Here is a 19,553-nt window from a genome sequence, read left to right on the forward strand (position 1 = left end):
ATAACTTGCTCTTTGATTTTTTTTCTGCCAATGTGTATAACCTCACACGTTACAACATTATACGCCATCTGCAAAATTTTTGCCCACTCACTTAGCCTGTCTATGTCCTTTTTGCAGATTTTTTTTGTGTCCTCCTTACACATTGCTTTTCCTCCCATCTTTGTATCGTCAGCAAACTTGGCTACGTTACACTCTGTCCCTTCTCCCAAGTCATTAATATAGATTGTAAATAGTTGGGGTCCCAGCACTGATCCCTGCAGCACCCCACTAGTTACTGATTGCCAACCTGAGAATGAACCATTTATCCCGACTCTGTTTTCTGTTAGTTAGCCAATCCTCTATCCATGCTAATGTATTACTCCCAACCCCGTGAACTTTTATCTTGAGCAGTAACCTTTTATGTGGCACCTTGTCAAACTTGATCGAGTTTTTTGATGAGGTAACAGAGGGTTGATGAGAGCAATGCGGTTGATGTGATGTACATGGATTTCAAAAAGGTGTCTGATAAAGTGCCACATAGTAGGCTTGCCAGCAAAGTTGAAACCCATGGAATAAAAGGGACAGTGGCAGCCTGGATACGAAATTGGCTCAGTGACAGGAAACAGAGAGTAGTGGGGAACGGTTGTTTCTCGGACTGGAGGAAGATATACAGTGGTGTTCCCCAGGGGTTGGTACTGGGACCACGGCTTTTCCTGATATATATTAATGACTTGGACTTGGCGTACAGGACACAATTTCAAAATTTGCAGATGACTCAAAACTAGGTTGAAAGCATAGTGAACAGTGAGGAGGTAAATGATAGATTTCAAGAGGACAAAGACAAATTGGTGGAATGGGCGGACACGTGGCAGATAAAAGTTAAAGCAGAAAAGTGCAAAATGATAGATTTTGGTCAGAAGAATGAGGAGGGGCAATATAAACTAACGGGTACAATCCTAAAGGGGGTGCATGAACAGATACCTGGGGGTATATGGGCACAAATTGCTGAAGGTGGCAGGGCAGGTGGAGAAAGCAGTTAAAGCATCTGGGATCCTGGGCTTTGTAAATAGACAAAGGGCACAAAGCAAGGGAGTTATGATGTACCTGATTTCCTCCCTAGAGTCAGTTTGCAGCTGTTGGTGAAGCCGAATTGAAGACCCTGGACATTCAGGTCAGTGGTCTGAGTGAGAAGTTCCAGAAAATTCAACAGTGCTGCCGGCAAATGGAAACAGGTCTGTTGGCGGGGCAGGGCTGGGGCGCGTTGTGGTGGTGGGTGTTTTGGGAGTTCACTGGTGAAGGAATGGAATGCTTTGAGCTAATAAAACTGATGTTTATGGTTTCTATTCTCTTCCTTCGCCCTAATGTGGACAGTGCAAGAATATAGAGTGATCCCTAGCTTCCCTACTTACATATTATATAAACATAGAAATCTATCGTGCAGAAGGAGGCCATTTCGGCGCATCATGTCCACGCCGGCCGACAAAGAGCCGCACAGCCATGAAGGTTACATATAAACCTATGAACAATGGCGGAAAGGTAAAGAGCATCTAGCCCAACCACACAATTGCGATACCCCATGCATCGCAACATTTTACGCTCCACCGCAACCGGAGTTATACGATCTCATGGTAGAGGCAAAAAACAGATTTAAAAACCCAGGCCAATTGGGAATAAAATCTGGGAAACTTCCTCTCCGACACATCCAGGCGATTGAAACTAGTCCAGGCGATCACTCTGGCCATATTCGATTCTCTGAAGTACTTACCATCGTATCTGCGCCAGCCAACAAGAGGTTATCCAGTCTAATCCCACTTACCAGCTCTAGGTCCGTAACCCTGCAGGTTACGGCACTTCAAGTGCCCATCCAACCATCTCTTTAAAGTGGTGAGGGTTTCTACCTCTACCACCCTTCCAGGCAGTGAGTTAGAGATCTCCACAACCCTCTGCGTGAAGAAGCTTCACCTTAAATGATCTTTAAACCTTCCACCAACTACTTTAAAACTATGCCCCCTCGTAATTGACCCCACGACCAAGGGAAATAGGCTCTTGCTATCCACTATATCCAGGCCCCTCAAAATTTTATGCACCTCAAAAAAAGTCTCCTCTCAGCCTCCTCTGTTCCAAGGAGAACAAACCCAGCCTATCCAATCTGTCCTCATAAGATTCTCCATTCCAGGCAGCATCCTCGCAAGCCTCCTTTGCACCCTCTCCAGTGCAACCACGTCCTTCCTATAATACAGCGACCAGAACTACACGCAGTACTCCAGCTGTGGCCTAACCGAAGTATTATACAATTTAAGCATAACCTCCCTGCTCTTCTATTCTATGCCTTGGCCAGTAAAGGCAAGCATTCTGTATGCCTTCTTAACCACCTTATCTACCTGGCCTGCTACTTTCAAGGATCTGTGGACAAGCACTCCAAAGTCCCTCTGTTTATTTACACTATTAAGTGACCTACCGCTTAAGATGTATACCCTTTCCTTATTAGCCCTCCCAAAGTGCATTACCTCACACTTCTCAGAATTAAATTCCATTTGCCACTGCTCTGCCCACCTGACCAGTAGATTGATATCCTCCCTTTATTGAACAAGGGAGTAACATTTGCAATTCTCCAGCCTTCTGGCACCACCCGTGTATCTATGGAGGATTGGAATATTATGGCCAGTACCTCCGCGATTTCCGCCCTCAATTCCCTCAGCATCCCATCCGCTCCTGGTGATTTATCTACTTTAAGAACAGCTAGCTTTTCTAATACCTCTATCAATTTTTATCCTATCAAGTGTCTCCACTACCTCATCTTTCACTGTCTATTGGCAGCATCCTCTTCCTTGGTGAAGACCGATGTAAAATACTCATTTAGTACCTCGGCCCTGCCTCCATGGTCTCCTTTTTGGTCCCTAATTGTCCCCACCCCTTTTACTCCCTGTTTACTATTTATATGCCGATAGAAAACTTTTGGATTCCCTTTTATGTTGGCTGCCATTCTATTCTCATACCCTCCCTTTTCCCTTTTATTTTTCATTTCTACTCTGACTTTTCTATAAATATATAGCCTGATTCTCATGTATTTTCAACCTGACATCTGTCATACGTGTTCTTTTTCTGCTTCATATTCCCTATCTATTTCGTCATCCAGGGAGCTCTGACTTTAGTTGCCCTACCTTTCCTCCTTGTGCGACTTTACCCGAACTATTTCCTCTTTAGTTCCACTACAGTTTTGCCTGCCAATCTTTGATTCCAGTTTACCCGGGCCGGATCCGTTATCAACCCACTGAAATTGGCCTTCCCCCTAGTTAAACATTTTTACTCTAGATTGCTCCCTGTCCTTTTCCATAGCTAATCGAAACCTTATGATACTATGATCACTGTTTGCTAAATGTTTGCCTACTGATACTTGCTCCACTTGACCTGCCACCTCGGCGGCGCCCGCCCGCCCGAACAGCTCCTCCTCGGCGGGGCCACCCCCTCCCGCTTTCCGACGTTCCGAAACCCGGAAATACCCGAACCTGGGCTCTGCTGTTTCTGGATTAGTGACATCAGAAAGACGATCGAAAGTCCGGAATCCAGAGCGGCCTTGGTCCCGAGCGTTCCGGATTCTTGATGCTGCACCTGTAATGTAATGGCACCTTTTATTATTTCTTAACTCCAGCCATATAGATTCTATTCTTGACGCCTCCAGGACTCTCCAGGACTATAACATTCTCCTTGACCAATACTGCCACACCACCTCCTATCCTTCCTTCTCCATCTTTCCTGAACACCTTACAACCAGGAATATTTAATACCCAATCCTGTCCTTTTTTAAGCCAAATCTCAGTTATTGCCACAACATCATATTCCCACGTGGCTATTTGTGCCTGCAGCTCACTTAACTTGTCTACTGCGCTTCGTGTGTTCACGTACATACACTAAACCTATCTTAGACCATCCTGACCATTCGAGCAGAGGCCCAACCAGTCCCCATCCTCCATCACCACCACCCTCCTGCCCAGCTGAACTTATTCTCACATTGAACAACTTGGCCTTTAAATTCACTCACTTTCTCCAAATTATGGGAACCCACATGGGTCCTAGATATGCCTGTCTTTTCGTGGGATATGTGGAACATTCTTTGTTCCAGTCCTACTCGGGTCCCCTCCCTCACTTCTTTTACCGGTACATTGATGACTATCGGTGCCGTTTCCTGCTCTCGTCCTGAACTTGAAAATCTCATTCACTTTGCATCCAATTTTCACATGGTCCATCTCCAACTCTTCCCTTCCCTTTCTCGACTTCTCTATCTCCATTTCTGGGGATAGGCTGTCGACCAGTATCCACTATAAGCCCAGTGACTCCCACAGCTACCTGGATTACATTCCTCTCCCCCCCCCACCCCGCATTCTGTAAGGACTCCATTCCATTCTCCCAGTTTCTCCGTCACATCTGCTCTGACGATGCCACCTTTTACACTAGTGCCTCTGACGTGTCTTCCTTTTTCCTCAACTGAGGATTCCCCTCCGCCATGGTTAACATGGCCCTCGACCGTGTCTGTTCTATTTCCTGCACCTCTGCTCTCACCCCTTCCCTTCTCTCATAACCATGATGGGGTTCAGGGTTCCCCTTGTCCTCAACTTTCACCCCACCAGCCTCTACGTTCAACGGATCATCTTCCGCCACCTCCAGTGTGATCCCATCACCAATCACATATTCCCCTCCCCTCTCAGCATTCTGAAGGGACAGCTCCCTCCCCGACACCCTGGTCCATTCCGCAGTCACCCCCAGCACCCCCTCCCCTTCCCACGGCGCCTTCCTGTCCAAACGCAGGAGATGCAACCCCTGCCCTTTTACCTCCTCCCTCCTCCCTTCTCACTGTCCAGGGCCCCAAATACTCCTTCCGGGTGAAACAGCGACTTACTTGTACTTCTTTCAATTTATATACTGTATTCACTGCTCACAATGTGGTCCCCTCTACATTGGGGAGACCAAGCGCAGATTGGGTGACGGCTTTGCTGAACACCTCTGTTCAATCCCTGTGACCCTGAGCTTCAGGTCGCCTGTCACTTTAATTCTCCACTTCCACTCTGATATCTCCGTCCTCAGACTCCTCCACTGTTCCATTGAAGATCAATGCAAGCTCGAGGAACAGCACCTCATCTTTTGATTAGGCACTTTACAGCTTTCTGGACTCAACATCGAGTTCAATAATTTGAGTGTAACCTCTGGCCACCTTTGGCTCTACTCTTTTCCCCCCCCCCCCCCCCCCCCCCATCTTATGTTTTTTTTTCCTCTTTGTCTCTAATGACAGCTGGTCATTACTTTGCCATCCACACCCTATCTAGATTAACCTTTTTCTAACTTCTGTCATTACCATTTCAATTTGTGTCTCATCTCTCCTGCCTTCCACCCTATTGCAGACCTTCCCTTTTGTTCTTTCTTCCCCTACCCCTTCAGTGCTTAACAATGTGCTCTTTTCGAACATTCGTCAATTCTGTCAAAGGGTCGTCGACCCGAAATGTTATCTCTTTTTCTCTCCACAGATGCTGCCTGACCCGCTGAGATTTACAGCATTCTCTGTTTTTATTTCACATTCCAGTATCCGCAGTATTTTGTTTTTGGATTGGACCATCCTGTATTGTCTCTTAGTTGGACCCCACCTAATTCCTTACTATTTCTTTCTTTCGTGCTCTCTGCCTCTGCCTCTCCCCATCCCTGGAGCACTTTATTTCCTCTTTCTAATGTTACATCCTGGTCTTCATCACCTGCCAAATTAGTTTAAACCCTCCCCAACAGCGCTAGCAAACCTTCCAGCAAGGATATTGGCTCCGGACCTGTTGAGGTGCAACCCGTCCAGCCTCTACAGGTCCCACCTCCCCCAGAACCAATCCCAATGCCCTAGGAATCTGAAGCCCCTCTCCTGCACCATCTCTCCAGCCATTTATTCATCTGCTTTATCCCCCTATCTCCATACTCACTCGCACATGGCACTGGGAGTAATCTGGAGATTACTACCTTTTGAGGTCCACCTTTTTAATCTCTTTCCTAGCTCCCTAAAATCTGCCTGCAGGATCTCATCCCTTTTTCTACCTATATGGACCATGACTTCTGGCTGTTCACCCTCCCCCTGAAGAACGTTCTGCATCCGCTCAGTGACGTCCTTAACCCAGGCACCAGGGAGGCAATATACCATCCTGGAATCACATCTGCAGCTGCAGAATTGCATGTCTGCTCCCCTACCTATCGAATCCCCTGCCACTATTGCTCTCCCAATCTTCGCCCTCCCACCTCCTCCCCCCCCCCCCCCCCCCCCATGTACAGCTGAGCCACCCGTGGTGCTGCGGATGTGGCTCTGGCTGCACACCTCAGAGGAACCATCACTCCCACTTGCACTCAGAACTCCTGCACTACCTGCTTAGTCCTCCTTTTCTGTCTCCTCATCACACATTCCCTCTCTACCTGCGCACTTCTTATCTGCTGGGTAACCACCTCCTGAAACATGCTATCCACGAAGCTCTCAGCCTCGCGGATGCACCGCTGTGACACCAGCTGCTGCTGAAGCTCTGAAACCCGGAGCTTGAGCTCCTCCAGCTGACGACATTTCCTGCACAGGTGGTTGTCCAGGACACGGGAAGCGTCCTGGAGTTCCCACATGGCACAAAATGTGTATTCCACGGTACTGAGATGCCCGGCAATGCCTTTATTTATTCGACTATTAACTAGCTTTAGAGAAATTTGAGACTAAGATGTATCTAATTTGAATGATTAATATAATATGGCATTACAGTTACTAATTTAATATAGTATTAACTGTTATTAACAGTTACCAATCTCTGTTTCTGTTTTATGTATCATCATCATAGGCCGTCCCTCGGAGTTGAGGATGACTTGCTTCCACACTAGAAATGAGTTCTCAGGTGACTGAAGAGTCCAATGTGGGACCGACAGTCTCTGTCACAGGTGGGACAGATGGTGGTTGAAGGAACGGGTGGGTGTGGTGCCTGGATTGTCGTGTGCTCCTTCCGCTGTTGACGCTTGGCTTCAGCTTGCTCTCGGCGAAGAGACTCGGTGTTCAGCGCCTTCCCGGATACTTTTCCTCCACTTTGTGCGGTCTTAGGCCAGAGATTCCCAGGTGTCGGTGGGGATGTTACATTTTTTCAAGGAGGCTTTGAGGGTGTCCTTGAAGCATTTCCTCTGCCCACCTGGGGCTCGCTTACTGTGTTGGAGCTCCGAGTAGAGCGCTTGTTTTGGAGTCTTGTGGCGGGCATGCGGACGATGTGGCCCGCCCGAGCTGATCGGGCATGGTCAGTGCTTCGATATTGGCCTGAGCGAGGACACTGACGGTGTGCCTATCCTGCCAATGGATTTGCAGGATCTTGCAGAGGCGGTGTTGGTGGTACTTCTCCAGTGTTTTGAGGTGCCTGCTGTACATAGCCATCCTCCTATATGGCTTAGAGACATGGACTATCACCACTGCTCTGTAGACCATGAGCTTGGTGCTGGGTTTGAGGTCCTGGTCTTCAAACATTCTCTTCCTCAGGCGACCGAAGGCTGCACTGGCACACAGAAGGTGGTGTTGGACCTCGTCGTCGATGTCTGCCCTTGTTGACAGTTGACTCCCGAGGTATGGAAAATGGTCCACATTGTCCAAGGCCTCATTGTGGATTTTAATAACCGGGGTGTAGTGCTGTGTGGCAGGGGAAGGTTGGTGGAGGACCTTTGTCTTACGGATGTTTAATGTAAGGCCCATGCTCTCATATGCCTCGGTGAAGGTGTTGACGATGGCTTGGAGTTCGGCCTCCGAGTGTGCGCAGGCATCATCTGCGTACTGTAGTTCGATGGCGGAGGATGGGATGGCCATGGATCTGGCCTGGAGGAGGTGGAGATTGAACAGATTCCTGTTTGTCCTGTAATTTAGCTCCACTTGAGCGGGGAGCTTGCCGAGGGTGAGATGGAGCATTGCAGCCAGGAAGATAGAGAAGAGCGTTGTGATGACACAGCCTTGCTTGACCCTGGTCTGGACGTGGAATGGTTCTGTGGTGGATCCGTTGGTCAGGATCACGGCTTGCATGTCATCGTTGAGCAGGCGGAGAATGGTGACAAATTTTTGAGGGTAGCCAAATCTGAGGAGGACGCTCCATAATCCCTCACGGTTGACGGTCAAAGGCTTTTGTGAGGTCAAAGAAGGCCATATACAGGGGTTGGTGCTGTTCCCTGAATTTCTCTTGTATCTGCCGTGCGGTGAAGATCATGTCCATTGTGCCCTTAGTCGGCGAAATCCGCATTACGACTCTGGAAGGCATTCTTCAGCCACAGGAAGAAGGCGATTCACGAGGTTTCTTTTGATGACTTTCCCGATGGTTGACAACAGGGAGGTTCCTCTGTAGTTACCGCAATCGGACTTGTCACCTTTCTTGAAGGCCAAGATTACAGCGTCTGAGATCTACTGGCGTGGTCTCCTCCTTCCAGATAAGAGAGATGAGGTCATGGATCCGCGCCAGTCGTGCTTCTCTGCCATGTTTTAGTGCTTTGGTGGGGATTCCATCTGATCCTGATGACTTGTTCTTCAGTTGTCGGATGGCCTTTTCACCGTTGTGCCGGGCTGGAGTTGTGCTGAGATGATGTTGGGTGCCATGCTGTGGGATGGAGTCGAGGACACTCGCGTCGAAAACAGAGACTCTGTTGAGGAGATCCTTGACGTGCTCCTTCCAGCGGATACTGACTGCCTCTCTGGCCTTGATGAGCACTTCTCCATTACCAAGCAGGTACTTAACCTTGAAGAGCAAAACAAAACGGTGTGACTTTTACCAACCAATCAGTTGTCAACTATCCTGTGACATCACTCCTTGTGCTTTTTTTCTCTTGCTGCTGCTCCTGGTGAGTCTCTGGCTGCTCTCTCTCTTTCTGCTCCGCTGTTTAAATGCTCAGGTCCAGTTTGGCCTCAAGTGGAGTACTGTGTCCAATTCTGGGCACTGCACTTTAGGAAGGATGTGAAGGCCTTGGCGAGGGTGCAGAAAAGATTTACAAGAATGGTTCCAGGGATGGGGGACTTGAGTTACGTGGATAGACTGGAGAAGCTGGGGTTGTTTTCTTAGAGCAGAGAAAGTTGAGAGGATATTTGGTAGAGGTGTTCAAAATCATGAGGGGTCTAGTCAGAATAGAGAGAGAGAAGGGTCGAGAATCAGAGGACACAGATTTAAGGCGATTGGCAAAAGAGCGAAAGGCAACATGAGGAAAAACTTCTTTATGTAGCGAGTGGTTAGGATCTGGAATGCACAGCCTGAAAGGGTGGTGGAGGCAGATTTAATTGTGGCTTTCAAAAGGGAATTGGATAAGAACCTGAAGGAAAACATTTGTACGGAAAGGGCGGGGGAGTGTGACTAGCTGAACTGCTCTTGCAGAGAGCTGGCACGGGCTCGACGGGCCGAATAGCCTCCTTCTGTGCTGTAACCATTCTACATCAGCCCTTTCCAGGGCTGTAACAGTTACTTTGATCAATACTGCCAAAACCCCACCATTGTCCTTTCCTTCCCTTCCTCCTGAATGCATTGTAGCCAGGAATGTAAGGTTCCCACTCTTGCCCTTGTTTGATCCAGGTTTCTGTTATTGCCACTATATCATAACCCCATGTGGCAAGTTGTGCCTGCAGCTCACCAAACCTATTTCTCACACTTCTTACATTTACGCACATGCATTCCAGATCCGCGTTAGCCTGCTTAGCATTGTTTCTCCATCTAATTCCTCCTATTGCTGGACTAGTCTTTATTATAATGCTGATTGTCTCTCCTATCCCTCTGTGAACCTTGTTTCTCCCCTCAAATTAATTTACAGGTTAGGATATGGGCAGCAGAGTTTTGGATGAACATAAGATAAGAACATAAGAATTAGGAGCAAGAGTAGGCCCTTGAGCCTGCTCTGCCATTCAATAAGATCTTCAATCTGAACTCCACTTTCCTGCCAGATCCTCATATCCCTTGATGCCTATAGAGTCCAAAAATTAATCTCAGCCTTGACTATACTCAATGATTCAGTCCACAGCCCTTTGATGTAGAGAATTTCAAAGATTCACAACTCTGAGTAAAGAAATTCCTCCTCATCTCAGTCTTAAATGGTTGACCCCTTATCCTGCGATTGTGACCCCTGGTTCTAGACTCTCCAGCCAGGGGGAAACATCCTCTCAGCAGCTACTGTGTCAGTCCCCCTCAGAATCTTGTATGTTTCAGTGAGATCACCTCTCATTCCAGAGAGTATATGCTCAATCTCTCCTCATAGGACAACCCTCTCATCCCAGGAATCAGTAGTGAACCTTTGTTGCACTGCCCCCAGGGCAAGTATATCCTTCCTCAGATAAGGAGACCAAAACTGTGCGCAGTACTCCAGGTGTGGTCTCCCCAAGGCCCTGTACAACTGTAGCAAGACTTTCTTACTCTTGTACTCCAACCCCCTTGCAATAGAGGCTAACATGCCATTTGCCCTCCTAATTGCTTACTGTACCTGCTAACTCTGTGATTCATGTACGAGGACACCTAAATCTCTTGGAGCACTAATATTTAATAGTTTCTCAACATTTAAAAAATATTATTTTTCTATTTTTCCTACCAAAGTGGATAACTTCACATCTTTCCACATGATATGCCATCAGCCATGTTCTTGCCCAATCACTTAACCTGTATTCCTTGTGTCCTTCTAACAGCTTACTTTCCAACTAACTTTTTATCCAGCAAATTTGGATATATTAAAGTCAGTCCTTTCATCTAAGTCATTAATATAGATTGTAAATAGCTGAGGCCCAAGCACTGATCCCTGTGGCACCCCACTAGTTACAACCTGCCAACCTGAAAATGACTTTTATCCCTACTCTGTTTTCTGTCCTTAATCCTCTCTCTTCGTCCTAATATATTACCCCCAACCACTCGAGCCCTTATCCTGTGTAATAAACTTTTATGCAGCACCTTATCAAAAGCCTTTTGAAAATCCAAATATACTACATCCACTGGTTTCCGTTTATCTACACTGCTGGTTACGTCCTCAAACAACTCAAAAAAAACATTTGTTGAACACAATTTCCCTTTCATAAAACCATGTTGACTCTGCCTAATCATATTATCGTTTTCTAAGTGCCCTGCTACTGCTTCCTTAATAATCGATTCCACCATTTTCCGGGATTGATGTCCGGCTAACTGGCCTGTAGTTACCTTTTTTCTCTCCTCCTATCTTTTCTTGAATAGTGGGGTTACATTTACTACCTTTCAATTTGCTGGGACCGATCTAGAATCTAGGGAATTTTGGAAGATCACAACCAATGTGTCTACTATCTCTGCAGCCACCTCTTTTAGATCCCAAGGATGTAGGACATCAGGTCCGGGGGATTTGTCGGCTTTTAGTCCCATTAGTTTCTCGAGTACTTTTTCTCAATTGATCTTAATTACTTTAAATTCCTCACTTTCATTAACCCCTTGATTCCCTGCTATTTTTGGAATACATTTTGATGTTTTCTACTGTGTCGACAGAAACAGAATATTTGTTGAAAATCTCTGCCATTTCCATATTTCCCATTATAATTTCACCTGTCTCAGCCTCTAAGGAACCAATGCTTACTTTTGCTACACTCTTCCTTTTTACATACTTGTAGAAGTTCTTGCCATCTATTTTTATATTTCTTGCTAGTTTACACTCATTCTATTTTCTCCCTTTTTATCAATTTTTTTGGTCATTCTTTGCTGGTTTCTAAAGCTCTCCCAATCCTCAGGCTCACTACTAATTCTCAGGCTCACAACATTTTAAGCCTCTTTTAATGTAATTCTATTCTTAACTTCTTTAGTTTGTCACGAATGTACATTCGTTGAGAATTTTAGAATATTTAAATGTTTGCCACAGCTTATCTACCTTTTTAATTTCCCAATCTAGTTCAGCCAACTCTCCACCTATATAATTGGCTTTATTTAAGTTTAAGACTTAGTTTTGGACTTAAGTATGTCACTTTCAAACTCATTGTGAAAGTTACCATATTATGATCACTCTTCTCTAAAGGATTCTTTACTATGAGATTACTAATTAACCCTGACTCTTTACAAAATACAAGATCTAAAATAGTTTGTGTCTATGAAGTATTGTTCAAGGAAACTATCTCGAATGAATTCCATAAACTCGTCCACCAGACTATCTTTGCTAATTTGTTTTGCCCAATCTATATGTAGATGAAAGTCCCCCACGATTATTGCATTACCTTTGTTACAAGCTCCTATTATTTCCTGATTAATATTCTGTACAATGGTATAGCTACTGTTGGGGGGCCTATAAATTTCTCTCCAGTGTTTTCTGCCCCTTGTTATTTCTTATCTTCACCCATACTGATTCTACTTCCTGATCTTCTGAGCCAAGATCCTTTCTCACTGTCCTCATGTCATCCTTTATCATCAAGGCTACGCACCCACCCCCCCCCCCCCCCCCGCCTTCCATCTCCGTGTTTGTTTTATGCGCTCTGCCGATTCTGCCGCCACCGCTGTTTAAATCTTATTAGGCCTCTCCCATGGTGCTCTGCGGATGAGCTGAATTTTACGGAGGGTGGTGGATGGGAGGACAGCAAGTAGAGCATTGGAATAGTCGAATTACAAGATAACAAAAGCCTGGATGAAAGTTTCAGCAGGTGATGGGCTGAGGTAGGGGCGGAGCAGGGCAATATTAGAGGTGGAAGTAGGCGGTTTTGGTGATGGAGAGGATATGGGGTCAAATAGGATGCCAAGGTTGTGAATGGTCTGGTTCAGTCTCAGGCAGTGACGATGGAGAGGGATGGAGTTGGTGGCTAGAGAAAGGAGTTTGTGTCAGGGACCAAAGACAATGGCTTTGGTCTTCTCAGTATTTAATCGGAGGAAATTTCTGCTCATCTTGGACAAGCAGCATGCCAAATCAGATACAGTGGAAGGGTTGAGAGAGGTGGTGGTGAGTTAGAGCTGAGTGTCGTCAGCGTACATGTGGAACATGACGTTGTGCTTTCAGATGTTGTTGCCGAGAGATACCATGTAAATGAGAAATAGGAGGGGCCAACGATAGATCCTTGAGGGACTCCAGAGGTAAAGATGCAGGAATGGGAAGAGAAGTAATTGCAGGTGATCCGCTGGGTACGACTGGGTAGAAAGGAATGGAACCCAACTGTTGACGGAGGAGAGGTGTTGGAGGAGGATGGTGTGGTCAACCGTGTCAAAGGCTGGAGACAGGTCTAAAAGGATCAGGAGGGATAGTTTACCATGGTCACCGACAAATAGGATGTAATTTGTGACTTTTTGATGAGGGCCGTTTCAGGGCTGTGGCAGGAGCGGAACCTTGATGGAGGGATTCAGACATGGAGTTGTGAGAAAGATGGGCACAGATTTGGGAGTGGACAGCACATTCAGGGACTTTGGAGAGAAAAGGGAAGTCAGAGATGGGGTGGTAGTTTGCAAAGATACAGGAGTCATGGGCAGGTTTTTTGAAGGGGAGTGATAACTGCATATTTGAAGGTGAGGGGGTCAGTACCCAAGGAGAGCGAACTGTTAACTAACGTCAGCTAACGTGGGCCAGGAAGGAAGTTGGGTGGTCCAATTGTTGGGAGTAGGGTCAAGGGGTCGCGGTGAGCTCTGAGAGGACACGACCCATAGCTGGAAAGAAAGATTTACATTTATATAACATCTCCGAGTGTCCCAAAATGCTTCACAATCAGCATTGTGAATTGTAGTCACTGTTGTAGGGAAAATGGCAACCGATTTGGGCAGAAATATTGCAATGGTTCACGGGGTCCTTGCTGATGAGGTTGGTGCCATGTTATTTGCTTTGTGAAGCAGGGATGCTGGAGAGCGGGTTGTATCTACATCTAATTTGTGCTGTACTTATGAAATCGGAACAGATATTAACCTCATTTGTATCTGAATTAGAACTTAAGGAGCTAAATAATTCGATGACAACACAAGAAATGTCAGTGGAAATTGCAGCATTAAACCAGGAATGTGCTTCACATCAAGAGAGACTGAAGAAAATCAAATCTGCAACCACCCACATCGCCCCAGAAGATAAAGAGAAGGTGAAGCCGTTATTCAGCAGGATGTCTACAGATAATTCCAGCTGCCAAGAAAAAATTCACATAGTCATCTATGCATCTTGCTAAACATTTAGTCCCAGAATTTCCTTCAACAGTATAACCACAATTTATGCCAAAATTTATAAGCACGCAAGAAATATGAGCAGGGGTATGCCATCCGCCCCTTTGAACCTGCTCTGCCATTCAATAAGATCATGGCTGATATTTTACCTCAACTCCACCTTCCCACCACTATGCCCATATCCTTTTACTCCCTTAATATCCAAAAATCTATCGATCTCTGCCTTGAATATACTCAACGACTGAGCATCCACAGCTCTCTCGGGTAGAGAATTACAAAGATTCACAACGCTTTGAGTGAAGAAAGTTCTCCTCATCTCAGTCCTAAATGGCTGACCCCTTATTCTGAAACTGTGACCACAAGTTGTAGGCTCCAGCCCAGGGAAACATCCTTCCCACACTTACTCTGTCAAGCCCTTTAAGAATTATATATGTTTCAATGAGATCACCTCTCATTCTTCTAAACTCGAGGGAATGTAGGCCTAGTCTACTCAATCTCTCTTCATAGGATAATCTCCTCATCCCAGGAATCAGTCTGGTGAACCTTCGTTGCACTCCCTCTGTGGCAAGTAAACCCTTCCTTGGGTAAGTTGACCAAAACTTTTCATGGTACCCCAGATGTAGTGGCACCAAGGCCTAATATAATTATATAGCAAGACTGACGCCGAGTTGCAGGACTGAGTTAGGTGATCTCAACTGGGGTGAAGGCAGGAGCACTATAATTGACTGAGGTATCCCTGAATTCCCCTGAATTCTCTTTGGATTGGTGAGGATAGTTTTTGGATTGGTTGTGATTGACACCATGGGAGAATAGCTGTTGAGGGTCATGTATAAGCAATGGGTTGGGCATGCGAACAATGTGCCCTGGCCAACCGAGCTGGTCGAGTGTGGTCAGTGCTTCGATGCTGGGGATGTTGGCCTGGTCAAGGACGCTAACGGTACGTCTGTCCTCCCAGGGGATTTGCAGGACCTTGTGGAGACATAATTGGTGGTATTTCTCCAGCAATTTGTGATGTCTGCTGTATATGGTCCATGTCTCTGAGCCATACAGGAGGGCGGGTATCACTACAGCCCTGTAGACCATGAGCTTGGTGGCAGATTTATAATGAGTAATAAGGAAATGGCAGGAACATTAAAATGGCAGGAACAAATACTTTGTACCTGTCTTCACATTGGAAGACACAAAAATGCATTCTGAAGATAATGAGGAACCAAGGGTCTATAGAGAATGAGGAATTTAAAGAAATCAGTATAAATAAAGGCATAGTATTGGAGAAATTAATGGGACTAATGCAACGACAAATTCCCTGGACCCGATGACCCGCATCCTAGGATTTTAAAAGAGGTAGCTGCAGAGATGCACTGGTATTAACCTTCTAGAATTCTCTGGATTCTAGAACAGTCCGCTATTTAGGAAAGGGGGAAGAGAAAAAACAGGGAACTCTCGGCCAGTTAGCCCGACATCGGTAGTATGCAAAATGCTAGAATCTATTAGGGACGTGGTAATAAGGCACTTAGAAAATCGTAATATGATTTGGCAGAGTTAACGTGGTTATATTAGGGAAATCATTTTGAAAAATCTGTTCGTTTTTTTTTTAAAGATGTAACTAGTAGGATGGATAAGGGGCAACCAGTGGATGTGGTGTATTTGGATTTTTTTTTTAAAGCATTTGATAAGGTGCCTCACGAGGTTATTACACAAAATTAGGACTCATAGGATTGGGAGTAATATATTGGCATGGATTGAGGATTGGTTAATGGACAGAAAACAGATTGGAATAAACAGAACTTTTTCATGTTGGCAGGCTGCAAGCATCAGTGCTTGGACCTCCGCTACTTACAGTCTCTTCATTAATATAGATTGTAACGTATCAAAGTTAGGTGGGAAAGTAAGCTGTGAGGAGGACACAAAGAGGCTGCAGAGAGATATAGACAGGTTGACTGAGTGGGCAAGAACATGGCATATGGAATACAATGTGGGGAAGTGTGACATCCATTTTGATAGGGAAAAACAAAAATGGCGAGAGATTGGGAAATGTTTGCATTCAGAGGGACCTGGGTATCATAGAAAGTTAACATGCAGGTACAGCAAGCTATTAGGAAAGCAAATGGTATGTTATCTTTTGTTCAAAGGGATTGGAGTACGAGTAAAGAAGTCTGACTGCAATTATACAAAGCATTGTTGAGGCCATACCTGGCGTACTGTGTACAGTTCTGGTCTCCTTGCGTAATTGCCATAGAAGGAGTGCAATAACAGTTCACAGGTCAATCCCTTCATCCCAGGAACAAGTTCAATGAGGAAAGATTAAGTAGACCATGCCGATATTCCCGGAGTTTAGAAGAATGAGAGGTGATCTAATTTGAAACATAAAATTCTTAAGGGGCTTGATAGGGTTAATGCTGAGAAGAGATTCCCCGGGCTGGGGAATCTAGAACACGGGGTCACCGTCTCAGAATAAGGAGTTGGCCATTTAGGATTGAGATGAGAAATTTCTTCACTGTGTGAGTCTTTGGAATTCTCTACCCCAGAGAGCTGTTGATGCTCAGTCGTTTGGTATATTCAAGACCCGGTCGATAAATATTTGGGAACAAAAGAAATTACGGGATATGGGGATAGTGCGGGAAGGTGGAGTTGAGATAAAAGATCAGCCATGATCTTATTGAATGGCCTCCTCCTTCTCCTACTTATGTTCTCATACACTCGCTAGATCTTTGGTTTCCCCAGTATTTTCTACGGTCAAGACATACAAAGTATTTGTTTAATGTGTCTGCCATTTCCTTATTCCCCTCTTCCTTTTTACATACCGATGGAAGCTTTTACAATCTGTTTTTGTGCATCTTGCTGTTTACACTCATTCTCTTCTCGTTCTCAATTTCTTGGTGCTCATTTGCTGAATTCTAAAATCCTCCCAATCTTCAGGCTTGCTACTTATTTTGGCAACATTATAAGCCTCTTTCTTTAATCTAAAACTATCTTTAACTTCTCTTGTTAGGCACAGTTGGACCACTTTTCCCATGGGGCTTTTATTTCTTAAGGGAATGTATATTCGTTGCAAATAATAAATTCATTCTTGAAATATTTGCAATTGCTTATCCACCATCAATAATTTAATCTAGTTTCCCAATCGACCTTAGTCAACTTGCCCCTCATACCTACGTAGTTTCCTTTGTTCAGATTTAAGACCCTAGTTTCAGACTTAGCCAATCTTGCCATCGGCAAATTGCACCAAAATTTCCAGAGAGTCTCATTAGTCGGTAAAAACCATTGTGAAACCAGCGTAAGTAATTGGGGCCAGCAGATAGCGTGGAATTTGCTCTATATTCCTCCATTTATGTTTGACAATTAAAGTTTGAAGCTATCAAAGCTTTCTTTATGCATATCGGGTGCAGCGAATTTTAGAAAACGCAATCTTTAGAAGAAGCTTTTTATTTTTTAATGTAACTCATTCTGAAGTAAAAATACAGAAAATACAGTGAGGAGAAATCCAGAAATTGCCAGGCGTACGACTTTGGGTCTGTGCCTAAAATTTTACATGTAAATGTACACCCATTCAGGACTGGTGTAAATGCCGCGAACCTGTGTACTTTGGTCGTGAGCGTGAGTGGAGCTTTGTTAATGAGTAACGGGGATTTGGCGGAGAGCGAGGCAACTCAGCGTAGTTTTAAAATTGGCATTGTGCCATATTTATGCCATAGTTTAGATGGAGATTTTCGGGAAATGTCAGACGATGCCAGAGTCTAGCTTCATTCTGTGCTTAATATTCATATGCATGGTTTGCAGGAGGGACCACTGGCTAGCACTCGGGAACCGTGCTAATTTTTGCTTCCTAGGAAGGGCAATACGGATAATAAAAGTGCCCCTCTAGTTGTCCCAGCTAGGTTTACTACCTCAAAGGAAAGACCAAACTTCTGAATCTGCATGACTCTGCTGCTCACTGCATGGAAACACTGAGAAGTCGGTGAGATACTTCAATCGTGCAGTAGTCTGAATTGAAGCGAGTTTGGGGAATACAAAAATGAAGGATAGTAAAAGACTGTAGCCCATCGAGTCTGTCCCATACAGTCATGCTGCAACTAAGCACCATGACCGCCAATACCTACCAACGACCAGCAACCTTGGAGAGGCAAAAATAACCATAGCTCAATTCTCGGAAATGTCTTCAACCCCTGAAAGCAATGGTTCCAGGAGACCAGTGACCGTGAGGCATTTCACCCAAGGACTCACCTTTTTGTACGCTGTGATAACCACAGCTTGACCAACTTCCTGTTCAACACTCGCAGTAAGCTGCACCAGCCACAAACTTAATCCAGGTTGCTGACCCCTCTACAAAAAGAAAAACATGCTTATGTAACTTATACGCTTGTCTCCTCATTAACCCTAACCTATCTAACTGAAATAGCGTATCCACATGGACACAGTATAATCCCTTCTTCATTATTCTAAATGCCTCAATAAAATCTCTCCAGTCTCGTTTTCTAGAGTTAAAAGACTCTTTAAACTGATCATACCTAAAGGCTTTAAAATTAGGTATCAGTCTAGTTTTCCTCTAATGAGCCTTTTCCAGGGCCTCTACCTCCTACTATGTGAGGGGACCAAACTGGATACAGTATTGTAGATGAGACCTAACAACCTAAAGTTGGCATGCAGGTGCAGCAGGCAGTGAAGAATGCAAATGATATATTGGCCTTCATAGCTAGGGGATTTGAGTATAGGAGCAGGGAGGACTTACTGCAGTTGTACAAGGCCTTAGTGAGGCCTCGCCTGGAATATTGTGTTCAGTTTTGGTCTCCTAATCTGAGGAAGGACGTTCTTGCTATTGAGGGAGTGCAGCGAAGGTTCACCAGACTGATTCCCGGGATGGCAGGACTGACATATGAGGAGAGACTGGATCGACTGGGCCTTTATTTACTGGAGTTTAGAAGGATGAGAGGGGATCTCATAGAAACATATAAAATTTTGACGGGACTGGACAGGTTAGATACAGGAAGAATGTTCCTGATGTTGGGGAAGTCCAGAACCAGGGGACACAGTCTTAGGATAAGGGATGAGCCATTTAGGACTGAGATGAGGAGAAACTTCTTCACTCAGAATTGTTAACCTGTGGAATTCCCTACCGCAGAGAGTTGTTGATGCCAGTTTGTTGGATATATTCAAGAGGCAGTTAGATATGGCCCTTACGGCTAAAGGGATCAAGGGGTATGGAGAGAAAGCAGGAAAGGGGTACTGAGGTGAATGATCAGCCATGATCTTATTGAATGGTGGTGCAGGCTCGAAGGGCCAAATGGCCTACTCCTGCACCTATTTTCTATGTTTACGAGGGCACTATCATGCTTTAAGTTGATACAGAGGGAGCCTGTGCAGTTGGGCGAGAACAGGACTGAATTATTCCTGGATTATTGACGTAATCAAAGTGTTGACGAGGGTTTAAATATAATGGAAGGAAGTGGTAACAGATCAGATATGGATAAC

General features: G+C 45.2%; 1 protein-coding gene across 1 annotated transcript in view; it reads left to right on the forward strand.

Moving 5' to 3' along the window:
* psmc3ip (PSMC3 interacting protein) overlaps positions 1-19,553 on the forward strand; it is a 45,908-nt gene that overhangs the window by 15,941 nt on the left and 10,414 nt on the right. The window contains exons 4-5 of the mRNA XM_070864656.1: positions 1,100-1,211; positions 13,860-14,005. Of these exons, the coding sequence (XP_070720757.1) occupies positions 1,100-1,211; positions 13,860-14,005 (258 nt within the window). The remainder of the gene's footprint in view (positions 1-1,099; positions 1,212-13,859; positions 14,006-19,553) is intronic.

Source organism: Pristiophorus japonicus, chromosome 21 (assembly GCF_044704955.1).
Source record: "Pristiophorus japonicus isolate sPriJap1 chromosome 21, sPriJap1.hap1, whole genome shotgun sequence".
Lineage (NCBI taxonomy): Eukaryota > Metazoa > Chordata > Chondrichthyes > Pristiophoridae > Pristiophorus > Pristiophorus japonicus.